The sequence below is a fragment of the Populus trichocarpa genome, chromosome 10, assembly GCF_000002775.5.
Source record: "Populus trichocarpa isolate Nisqually-1 chromosome 10, P.trichocarpa_v4.1, whole genome shotgun sequence".
Lineage (NCBI taxonomy): Eukaryota > Viridiplantae > Streptophyta > Magnoliopsida > Malpighiales > Salicaceae > Populus > Populus trichocarpa.
The window spans coordinates 9,872,771-9,885,471 of record NC_037294.2 but is presented as its reverse complement, the minus strand read 5'-3'; the positions used below and the strand labels follow the sequence as shown (position 1 = coordinate 9,885,471).

General features: G+C 32.4%; 1 protein-coding gene across 1 annotated transcript; it reads left to right on the top strand.

The window, feature by feature from the left end:
* The first annotated feature begins 37 nt into the window (after positions 1 to 37).
* LOC18102467 (protein LIGHT-DEPENDENT SHORT HYPOCOTYLS 4) lies at positions 38 to 1,779 on the top strand. The gene has a single exon (XM_006378268.3). It carries the CDS (start codon positions 768 to 770, stop codon positions 1,389 to 1,391), a length of 624 nt encoding a protein of 207 aa, XP_006378330.3. The 5' UTR covers positions 38 to 767; the 3' UTR covers positions 1,392 to 1,779.
* The last annotated feature ends 10,922 nt before the right edge of the window (positions 1,780 to 12,701 follow it).

Here is a 12,701-nt window from a genome sequence, read left to right as displayed (position 1 = left end):
AAAAGGTTGAAGAAACAAAATCATGTTATTCCCTTGTATATTTTTAACCAATAGCTTTTTCCTTGCCTCCGTCCACCATCTCTCTCTCCTCCCCTCCTCCTCTGTCTTTCACTGTCAACCTCTTTACATTTCCACAAAAGCCCCAAACGAGCACATTCCACCTACCCATCTTCTTTTACCATGTTTGCAGGGCTAGCTAGCTAGGTTACCAGTAGGCTAAGTTGCTCCCCCCCTTTTAAAGAAAAAGTATCTGCCCAACTTACAAATGTCTTCAGATTACAAAGTTAGGAAAAGCCCAGCACTAACATCATAACCCTTTCATAAGGTTTCTATGATTGATGAACAAAAGATTCAAAAAGAATCCTCAAACCAATAAAAGATCGGTAGTTACTGTTCTTTTTCCCCTATATATCATCCTCCCCGTAGCTTCTTTCATCTCCAGCATCTCGCTAATACTACTACTGTCCTCCCAGCTCTCTCATGGACAGTGCTAGTCATGTTCATGGCATTCTTGAACCCTAGATAGAGTTTAAACATCTTTGACATGTAATCAAACCCTTACCTTTTAACTTCGTATCTCTCAGAAACACTTCTTGAAGCTCCCTCCATCCACATCTCACATTCTTAGACCTAATAACAGTACTACTGTGATATCTTAGTCTCTATGTACCTATTTCTTATGGGATCATCAAATTCCAGGTGAAATCTTCTAGCCAACAAACACCATCTTCCTTAATTCACCCTTCCAATAAATTAAGCCAACAAATATGGACTCTGTTCAAGACTTCAGCAGTACCGCAACACACCCAACAATCACAATCCCGCTCAACACCACCACCACCACCACCTCCCCCTCCTCTTCCTCCCCCATCACCACCACCACCGCCGCCACCTCCCCCTCCACTCTCAGCCGCTATGAGAACCAGAAGCGGCGAGACTGGAACACCTTTGGCCAATACCTCCGGAACCACCGCCCCCCTCTCTCCCTCTCCCGGTGCAGTGGGGCCCACGTCCTCGAGTTCTTGCGTTACCTTGATCAGTTTGGAAAAACCAAAGTCCACACCCAACTCTGCCCCTTCTTTGGCCACCCGAATCCGCCTGCACCGTGCCCGTGCCCTCTCCGCCAGGCCTGGGGAAGCCTCGATGCACTTATTGGCCGCCTCCGTGCTGCCTTTGAAGAGCACGGAGGCAAGCCTGAGAACAACCCCTTCGGGGCTCGTGCTGTTAGGCTTTATCTACGTGAAGTTAGGGACTCACAGGCAAAAGCTAGAGGGATTAGCTACGAGAAGAAGAAGAGAAAGAGACCACCACAGCAGCATAATCCTGCTTCCCTGATGCCAGCACAAGCACCACCAGAGAGTACTACTGGTGCAAGTAATCATGATCAGTAAGAAATTAAGCTATAGTAGTAATCTACCTATTTGCATTAAATTTGGGTTTTAAAGAGAAAGATCAATGAGGATATTATATAACTCATTACAACTTGATGATGATCTCTTAAAATATGTTTGCAATGAATTAAGTAATGGATTTTCCAACTAGCTAGCTAAGGGCATTTTCTTTTCTGTCATCAATGTTATTGCATCACATGTGTAATATTGGATGTTGGGTTTAAGGAGCTTTTATAAAGCGGTTAGATTGCTTTGTTGGATAATGTAAGGATTTCGGTTCCCGGTAATAGGCATGGCAGTAGCTAGTAAAATATGTTTGTGACCTAGCATCCAATTTGTCATAGAAAAGGCTATTTATGACAAGTAGTGGTAGTGTAATTGATTTGGAGATCATGCTGTGTATCTTACTATTTTTCTTCCCCACTCTTTTTTCCTTTTTTGGTTCCATTTCTCTTTTATTTATGGTTTTATATAATATTAATGAGGTATTGGCAAATCATTCAGGCAATAAAAAAGATTTGTGTCAGATCATTTGTCAAGTAATATGTTTGAATGCTTGTTTTGGCAAATCATTCTGGCATTAAAAAGCTTTTGTGTGTCAGTTTGTCAAGCACTGTCTTCATGATATACTTATTTAAGTTTTAAATGGTATAATATTCTGTGACTCTGCTTGTTTTTGCTTTCCCTCCTGCTTCCTGCCATTGCTTTTGCTCACAAAACTTGTATGGATATGGGTGAGCAGATCTTATATAAACAACCCTGCAAGCATTGATGTCAGAGTGGTATTTTAAGCTTAAAATGAAATTTCTGCATTTCATTGCTGATAAAGAGGAAGGGAAAGAGACTTTTGCTGATAAATGTTAGTCCCTATTAGCTTTGATTTGTGCTATACTGTGGGATGGGGTCTTTGTATTTGAATGGTCTGTAGCCTCGTTCGTTATACAAATCCACATATCATTTCTCCATCATGTCACCAATCCTGGGTGTCCCCCGAAGAGGAGATATCATTAAATATAAAAGTGAAAAATCCATCATCACATGATGAACACCAGACCCATGAGCATCGATCTTAGTTTCAACAATTTTGAGTGAGAAAGAGAAAATCTACAAGGGGCACAAGTCCATTCTATGGATTTCTCAAATCTATTCTTTAGGTTTTTCAGCAGATGTGGTAGCTAGCTAGCTTTCTAGACTCTAACAGAACTTCTTTTCATGATATTATCCATGTAGAACTTCAAGGAGTGGATCAAGTGATGGGAAATATTCGATTTCTTCTTAGATTTTCTTTTAAGACTAGCACTGAGAGAATTTATTCTCTTAAATGTACTAGATTCCCGTAAAATCCTTCAAAAAAATTAACATAAATTGATATGTAAACTTATATTAATGTAGGTTTCTAGCTAGTCTCTGGATTTAGATTGCATGGAGATTTTCTCGTGTCCAATCAAGGGACAAGTTAAAGGATAAGATGCATAAGTAGTTGAATAAATTAATATTTGGTAAGATGCCATGAAAATGTATGTCCGTTGTTGACAAAGCATGGTTAATTATACTGTCTGCCTATTTTAATATAAGAAGGGATAATTAAAAAAATCCTTCTAGCTAGTTTGATTTAAATTTTATATTATCTCTGTGCTTTTATAATTTATACTTTACGTCCTGTATCAAATAAAAAATCCAAATATAATATATTATTGGAGATGTAAACTGTAAGCATATAAATCACTGAAACTGTAATAATTATCTTTTATATTAAATCAAACTTAGTTATCACAATTCTTACGCCCACAAATAAATATACATAGGAGGTGCCGGGCCGTGAGCGGACTTTCCTTCTTTTATATATATGTTTCGGTGCTTTATTATTAGAACCAAACATAGGAACCAATCTAAACATAGGCTTGATTTTGTAAGATGTTAATTTTATTTATTTCCTAGCCTTAACAAATAATTATAATTTAATAAAATTATTTCATCATATTGTGTTTCAAACATGATGCCCTGGGGGTGGGGGTAGATTAACAGGGATCGGAGTAATTCCTATGGAGATTAATAGTAATCAAATGGAGGTCTAGATTGCTTTTGTTATGGCATAAGATGCAACTTATAGGAGTCACTTCGCACCTACCAGCTGGGGTTAATTAAATCAAAAATTAATTACTATCTTATTCTCGTGTTTAATTAATATAGTTTTTTTAGGGTATACTTGACCCTGATTTTTACCACACAAAAAAAAAGAGAAACTAGGTCGCAAGCTAAGATATCGAGGTCCTTTTGCTTCAAGTAATGGTCAGAATCGGGTAGCGTTTTCATGTCCCGGAGAAAGAAAAAAGAAAAGATTCCATTTTTAGAGGGTTGATATGTGATAAATTATAGTGGCTGGAAATAGCATGATCTCGTTCGGTTCAATCCACAATCTTAAATATTTAATGGTCAAGATTTTCATAAAATAAGCTCATACGTGTATGTGTATCAGGCTGTGTAAAAAAAAAAGGCTCTATTTTCGTACTCTGAGATTACCCTCTGACATGAATAAATATGGTTTTCTGATTACTTTTTTTTTTCAAATTAATTACACTAATTTTATGAAAATTTATATATACTTGTAGTTTAGGGGGCTATGAAAATTTGGATATTCTGATTCTGATTTAAGTCTGAAGTTCCTTCACTATCAGTATGTTTTTAATGCATGCTGACCAGTTGGCTCTACCATGAGTTATGCCGGTCTGCTGATATTGAACTTACAAAAATTGACAAGCCAACTGAGAACCTGCATATTACATTTTAAAAGTATTTTTAAAAATTTTAATTTTTTTTATTTTAAATTAATTTATTTTAGTATTTTAGATTGTTTTAATATAATGATATTAAAAAAATTAAAATAAAAAAATATTTTCAAATATTTTCAAACAAAAATCATTTTAAAAAACAATTCATAAAAAACAACAAGAAATCATTTATCAAGTTAGGCATGAAAGCATCACATTTGACCGTAACTCGGTACAGTAGATTTGACCCAAGCTAGCTGGCCAAACTCAGCTAGGCGGTCTGCGGATTGTTCTGTGCTTCTTGTTGCCAGATATGGATTCGTTTTCCATCGACCAATATCAACGATGGGTGCCTTCATAAACAGTACAGGAGCGGCACTGATTATACACACGCTGTCACAATAGTATTCTTGAGTGATACTTAATTTTAAAGCACTCTAATACTTGATTTTTGCTTCATATTAATTATCATATCCTTCCAAAAATTTAATTCATTAACACTCTTTCGTTTGAAAATCACTACACTCTAACTTGTGATCGTTCAATCACTGTGGTGAGTTCATATCATCATCATCATCTTATCAAGGATGCACGTGTAGAAGAACGACTACCCTCCCATAACCATTAAAACATGCATTTTGAAAGAAAAAAATGTGTGTATCCAGAAAAAATTTGTGTTCTCGTATGGCCAAGTCCTCCCTGTTCTCTCATTGTCCTCTTGATTTAGGGGTGGCCTCCTCACCCCATCGCCCATTAGGGGAGATGAAAAGATATCTAGCTAGGTCTACCTCTCATGAAGGTTCTTGACCGTTAAGGGCGAAAGTAATTGACCTCCACTTACTGATTTTTCCAACCGATGCGTCTAGAAATAGGTGGAAATATGACATTTTTAGAGTGAAAGTTGGGAGATGTTGTAACTTGTATTCTGTGTTGGGATGGCGGTTGTTTGGAAACTCGATGGTGGGTGTGAATAAGGTGGTTTTTTTCATGGTTTACATACCTGGGCTGGAGAAAAGGGGGTATGTTCTCCTTATAAGCCCTCTATCAATGGAGACTTCATGATTTTTTTTTTAGTTTAATGTGGGTGTCCGGGCCAGCTTACGCGTACCTCGACTAATTCCACGGGCCCTGAAGTTAACGACCATGTAAGTCTCCAGTGGCCATTATATGAGCAACTCCAGGGCTCGAACCTGAGACCATAAAAAGAACAAACTTCTTGGTCTCAAACTCTTACTACTGAGCCACCACCTAAATGGTTTTTACTTCCACGTGTAAGGGTGACTCTGGTGGACATAGAGGTCGTCGGTGGGTGTATAGCTATTGTTAAGCAGCTTGATGGAGGCCAGGATAATGTTTTCCCTCCCCCTCCCTCGGTTCATGGAATGGGTTGTTTGTATTTTGGGCCTTATTAGGGACCTAGGTGCCTTCTCTTAAATCCTTTAGGCTTATTGCATCCGAGAATGATAATAGTTATAATTTAAAGTATTTTTATTTAAAAATAAATTAAAATAATAATATTTTTTTATTTTTAAAATGTTGATTTTTATATTATTATATTAAAATGATTTGAAAAAATAAAAAAATATATAATTTAAAAGAAATAATTTAAATTTTTTAAAAAACAAGATTTTAATCGTGTTTTTATATACTAATTTAAATTCAATTTCATGCTTCCAATAAAAAAAAATCGGTATCCACATCAATAGACGAATAAGATAGATTGTGACCAATTAAATAGAAAAATTGATTTGTTAAATTTTTTGTAACAATGCAGTATGTTGTTTTTTTCCACTCAATTCCTCTTAGAATATAAATTAAAATTTAACTCCTAAAATCCGTGTTACAAAATATTAAACAAAAGGGTGCTTACGACTCAAAAATTAAACCATGAAGCTGTTTATTCTATAAATTAAAGTGGGGAATTGATGTCTAGGGCCTCTAAAATTATATCTATCCACTTTCAATGGAATATTTTATCATGAATAATATGTCCAAGATTAATATTTTATACTCCCCTGTCCTTTCCAATATAAATATCTTTCTTCCTTTAAAGATTTTTTATTATTCTTGAAACTCAATTCATGACGAGATGACGTACGTGACTACATCATGATTAATTATAGGTTCTTTCAAAAATTTATATATAACAAGTCCAAATAAGTAAGGATTAACGAAGTAATCTTAAAAACAATTCCCTAAAGAGCATACGTCCGTAATGGGGAGTGTGTGTGTGTGTGTGTCATGTAAAATATCATAGCTCATTAATGAGCTTTAAATCATTGATAATTAAAAGATTAATAAATTTTCATCGAACATGTAAGCATAAAGATTTACATAAATAAAACTCAATCAATGAATTTTAATGTTTATTATAATCTAGGCTAATAAATCATGAAGAGTTTGCATCGATATTAGCAAAAACTAAAATAAAAAATGTTCAATTGCAAGGATAGATGAAGTAATCATGTAAAGCAACAAGAAAATTGCGTGAAAAAAAGATAATTTTATAAGTAAATTGTATAAAATATAAAGCATGGACTGTTAAAAAAGATAGTAAAGAAAGCAATAAATTAAACATGAAAATAAAATATCAAGTTGGAAATAAACTCACAACAAGTAAATTACAACAATTTAAAATTTACCTTCATAGTTTTTTTATTTGTCTTATATAAGATAATCTCATTCTTATGAACCAAGCCGTGGGTTTGGAAAGTTTTTCTTTTTTTTTATATTAATTTTTTTTTAATCTCATCCTTTACTATTTGGGTTGCTTTGGGATTAAGGTTCATCATTTTTTAATTTATTTTTCACGAGGTTATCACAGTCAGGTTGTCTCAGGTTTTTTATTTAAAATATATTTTTTTACCAGTTTTGTTATTTAATATAATGTTGGTTGGCAATTAAATTTGTAATTTCTTTCAATTTATTTTTTACGTGGTTATCTTGTTCTAATAATCCATGTTGCAGGTTCATATGGTTTGTCGGGGTTGACTCAAGATAGTTTTTAAAATATTTTAGATAGATTTTTTAAAATATTTTATCATCCATCATTAGATTATTTAGGAATTATTTTGTTTTTTATAATTTTCTTTCCATGTGATTATCGCAATTTAATAACCTGGGTTATAAATTTTACAAGTTAATTAAAATTGTCTGAATAAATTTAATTTGTTATCAAGTATAAAAATAAAGAATGTCATCTGATATATTGTTATTTTAATATTAAAAAAATATTTGTGTATATATATATATTCATTATATTACTTATAATTGAATTATTATTCTATTTTGATTTTTTTCTAAAAACCACATTAACAACACATTTTTTTTATTTAAAAAAAATGATATCACCCATAATATTGTACGGGTCATGAATCTAATTTGTACTATTTCTAGAAGATAACCGATCTAAATGATTGTTTCCAACTAAAAAAATTATAGGCTAGGACAAACATCAACGTCCACATCCGACTCGAAAATATCATGGAGCTTTACTGTTCATCATTTCCTCTTCTTTTTTTTTTTCTTTCATTCCTTTTTTTTTTTATTCAATTTTATCCTTACTCTTTTTTAACAATAATTGGGGTTATCTTTGGACCGGTCAAATTGACTGAATCATATTATTGTAATTTTTATACGATTTAATTTTAAAACCAAAGCTAGAAAATGAGTCGTACTGAGAGGTTTTTTCTTGTTAATTTCATCATTTTTCTTTCAATTTTATCTTTATATTTTTTTATCAGCTGGTCGGGTTGTCTTTGAACTAGTCAAGTCGACTAAGTTATATTGGACCAACTTTCACATATTTTAATTTTAAACTCGGGCCAGGCAACAAGTTAGACTGAAAGGTTTTTTTTTTTCTATCAATTTTTTTCTTACTTTTTTATTAGTCGGTCAGGTTGTCTTTGGACTGGTTAAGTTAATAAGGTTGTCTTTAGACTTGTCAAGTCAATAAGATCACGTCGTAGCAACTCTCACATGCTTTAATTTTAAACCCGAGCTAGACAACAAGTTGGCTTGAAAGTTTTTTTTTGTCAATTTTATCATCTTACTTTTTTACTAGTCAGTCAGGTTACTTGAACCAACCTAGTCAATTGAGTCATGTCAGGACAACTCGCACATGGTTTAATTTTAATTCGAGTCAGATTAGAAGGTTTTTATGTTGACCCGCTAGACCGGATTTAATAACAATTCTATATAATTTTTTAAGACCGTATATTTTTTGTTTTGTTAAAAGAAAATCTGATTTGATTTGGTTCATAGTATTAGCTTGTAAAACTAGGAAATAACATAAAAAGAATAGGAAAATGAATCCAATACAAAGACTTAACTAGGAAATAATAATAATAAAAAAGCTTAGAATATCATAGAGTAGAGTCCCAACCACAAGATCTTCTGAATTCTAAAGGGTGGAGTTCATATTGAACATGCTTTGTCAAAACCGCTACTTCAAGTATCACCAATGTCAGCTGTAACTTTCTACTAGATAATTCATGTCCACAGTTTATGATTAATTTAGTGTTTATACTTCTTTAAAAGATACATTATTGGCTACCCATATTTTTCTTATTTTTTTTACTTATAAAGTTTTTTACCGCCCTTGACAAATAATTCTAGTATAGTCGCTGGTCACAGAGCCTCTAAAGCCCATTTAGTGCTTCTTCTTTTTTGGATTCAATAACATTCTCTCTTCTTCTTTTTTAAGAAATTAATGTTAAAATTTAAAAGAGTTTCGTTGAGAATTATTTTAGCTTATTATTGTGATAATAGTTGTTTTTAAAGTATTTTTTATTTTAAAATATATTAAAAAATATATTTTTTTAAAAAAATATTTAATGCTAACATATTAAAATTATTCATAATTATTAAAAATATATTAAAAAATTTTAAAAACACTTTTAAACTAAAAAAATATATTTCTGAAACGTGTATAAGGAAACCACATGGTCAAATATCAGCATAGGATCATGTGATTGACCGGATGAAGAGGGGAACCATGGGTCCCGTCCCGACCAGTTAGTCTTAGTGGGACATTGTGACATGACAGGTGAGCACGTGCACGGTGTGGTTCGCAGTGGACTACACTCTGTGTAAACTCGAAGTGACTGGTCTCTGGGTCTCTGGAGAGCAGTGGGTTCCACTGGTTTCTCGTACCATACCAGCTTTTATTACGAGTAAAAAAAGTCCTCTGAAACAGAAGATGCTTTGGTAAAAATAAGATTACTTGCACGTTTTTTAAGTCTTACCGAGGGTTCTTAAACCTGAGCCCAGTTTTTAATCTTATCGAAGATTTTGGGCATTCGAACTTGGAAGCTCGGAACAGTCATTGAAAATTTGAAATCATCCTAGATGGGTCGTTGGGATTTCTTGGAAACTCGGCCCATTTTCTTATTATTTTTTCGAAAGGAAAGATTCATATGGATCAAAACCTATCTTGTGAACCTAAAGCCCAACATGGCAACCTGCAACAACATTTCGGATGAATTTTAGGCCTTCAGGCCAGATTTTATATCTCCATTGGGAAAATGATTCTTAAAGAAAATATATAAATTATTAGATTTATCATTAGAACTGTTTTTATGTTTTAAAAATATATTTTAAAAAAATTGAATTGAATTTTATTTTTTTCAATTAATTTTTTTTATATTTTCAAATTGTGTTTTAATGTGTTAATGTAAAAAATAATTTTTAAAATATAAAAAAATATTATTTTGATGTATTTCAAGTGAAAAATATTTTGAAAAGTAATTACTTCCGCACTCTTAAACATCTTTTAATCTGCTGAAAAAACTGCCAAGAATATAGTTATTAATAATAAGTTGCTATCAGGCCTCATGCTCAATTTCACTTAGCACCATCTTGTATAAAATCAAACAGTCCCCGTTTCTCGTGTTAGTCCTAGAATCTGGTCTCTCGAAGGAGTCGACGAACACAAGAAAGGAAAAGCAACATAAGCTGAATCTTCCAATGCTCTCGAAAGAGTTTAAAACCCTCATTAAGCCCCGTGAAACAGTTTTTTGCTCGTTATATAAAAATTACTTTTGGAATTTCCAACTCGTCAATTATCGCATCAACTCTCAAGAAATCAACACTGTCAAATGGACAGTAAAATCTAAGCAAGTTATATTCATCAGCTTAATAGCACAAATCGGTATCCTATACGTAGATTGATGCTTTTCTTCTTCATCTCTATGTTTCTTGTTCTGTAAATTCCTGATTGGTTCAAAATAAAAATTATTGTTAGCGTTGGATTTTGTGATCTTAGTCATACACACGCGCGCACACACACAAACAAGGAGAACTGGGTTAAAAAGAAAAATAGAGAATTGCTCGAGTGAGGTACGATCTCTAATAGTGTCGAGTGGACTTGAGTTCCCTGCAAAGATTGCAGCATTGTTAATTCCTACACTTACAATAAAACTATTCTAGAATGTGTAAAAATATTTGGTGTTGATTTTTTAAAATATTTTTTATTTAAAAATATATTAAAATAATATTTTTTATTTTTAAAAATTATTTTTGACATCAACACAATATCTAAAAACATGAAAAAATATTAATTTAAAATAAAAAAATAATTTAATTTTTTAAAAAACACTTTTAAAATACAAAACCAAACCTTTTGTTCTCCTAGCTTTACCTATGCTACAGGCATCCACACCACGTCTATGCCAACATCTATCATGTTGTTTGACTTGAATCTTCCTTCTCGGAACTTGGTAGGGGCATTTTTAGTACCCCAAATCGAAACCCCCCATGTTTATCCAGCCCCTTCTCTTGTTTCCTCGGAAGAGAACATGGTGGCTTAGTGACTGTCTTGTGCTAGAAAGTAAAGACAAATGCCTTAATTTAGTCCAACATCGCATTCAAGAGGATGTTTGAAACATGCAATTTTATGTTTCAAAAATACAATCATTTGTAACTTAATCGATTGGATTTTTTAATATTCAAGATTCCAAAACTATCTCAAGAATCTTGTCATCTCATCCTGGAAAAAGTGTTTCAAGAGAATTGCTGTCAAGACATTTAGAAAGTGCGAGTATATATATTCGCATGAGGCTAAACGGAGTGTGTTTTTTTCTGTCACACATGACAAGTTGTGTAAAAAACTTGCAACATTGATAGATGTTCTGTACTTATTTATTATTTGTTTTTACTTTAATTATTTTTTAAAATGTTTTTTTAAAAACATATTAAAATAATGTTTATTTAATTTTTTTAAAAAATTATTTTTAACATACAATTAAAAATATTAAAATTAAAATAAATCAAATTTTGAGCAAGTATCATTTTGACCACCATGTCAAACCTTCTCAACTTGCTCTCTCTTGCTTTTCGTTTGATTTCTGAAGAAAGCTCTGTTTCATATGCCAAGCAAATTATCAAATTAAGCTAAGTATCCATCAATCAAATATATATTCTTTAATGTTAGGAAAGGTTGCAAAAAATTGATTCAAGTGGTGAGTAATTGATTACAAGGAGGTTTAGGGAGTATTTGAGTATATAGCAGTGATTGTTTTTTAAAGTACTTTTCACTCGGAAATGCATCAAAATAATATTTTTTTATTTTTTTAAAATTATTTTTGACATCAACACATCAAAATGATCTGAAAACATTAAAAAAAATTAAAGCAAGAATAGAATAAAATAAAATAATTTTTTTTATATAAAAAAAATAAGTACATAAATAAGCTAGGTTAAAACATAGCTGTCCAGGAAGTGTTCATTTTAACAAGCAAAAAAGTATTTTTAACCCCACAAGCTGGCACCCAATTGCGTCCCTATGAGGTCTGATAATGATGTATTAATGGACAAGTAGGATAAATCAGGTCCAATAATGTGACACATTAATGTCTACAGCTTTCATATAGCCTTTCCCTCTTTATTTTGAATTGATGCCTGTCCTAACGTCTTTAAAAATGGTCCCCCATGTTGCCCTACTTGTGGGGAAACTCCCCTGCCTAAAAATAATTTCTTTCAAAAAATATTATTTTAAAATATTTTAAAAAATAATATTTATCATGCTTTTAAATACCCCTGTAAATCTTAAAAGGAGAAATGAGGGACAAAAGTCAACTTTCTTGGCTCCACCGTTACAAGTGTGATATAGCCTGGGCATTATAAAATAATAAACATGAAAAGTGTGTGCCCGTTAAGCATTATTAGCAAGAAATTGATCATTCGTTCAGATGCTTTGCCCTTCCACTTGTCTTTTCTTAATGATAAGGGTATTTTGGGTGGCTTTTTCACAGGAACCGAATCCCTGTCGTGTCGTGTTTAAAATTAGCTCATTTCAAATCTGATTTTCACGAAAAATTATTTCGAGTAGATGTACCGGAGGTGGGCATTATCTCTGCTTTTAACCCTCTATAGTTTTTAAAAATTCATATACACCCTTGTGTTTTCTTAACTTGCTGAGAAAATTGTAGATATTCTAAGTAACTTACGGAGAATGAAATAACCAGTTTAAGCAAGATATAAAGCGTTGGTTTTACTTAACTTTATAAATTGACTATCTACAAAAAAATTAATATCTAAACAT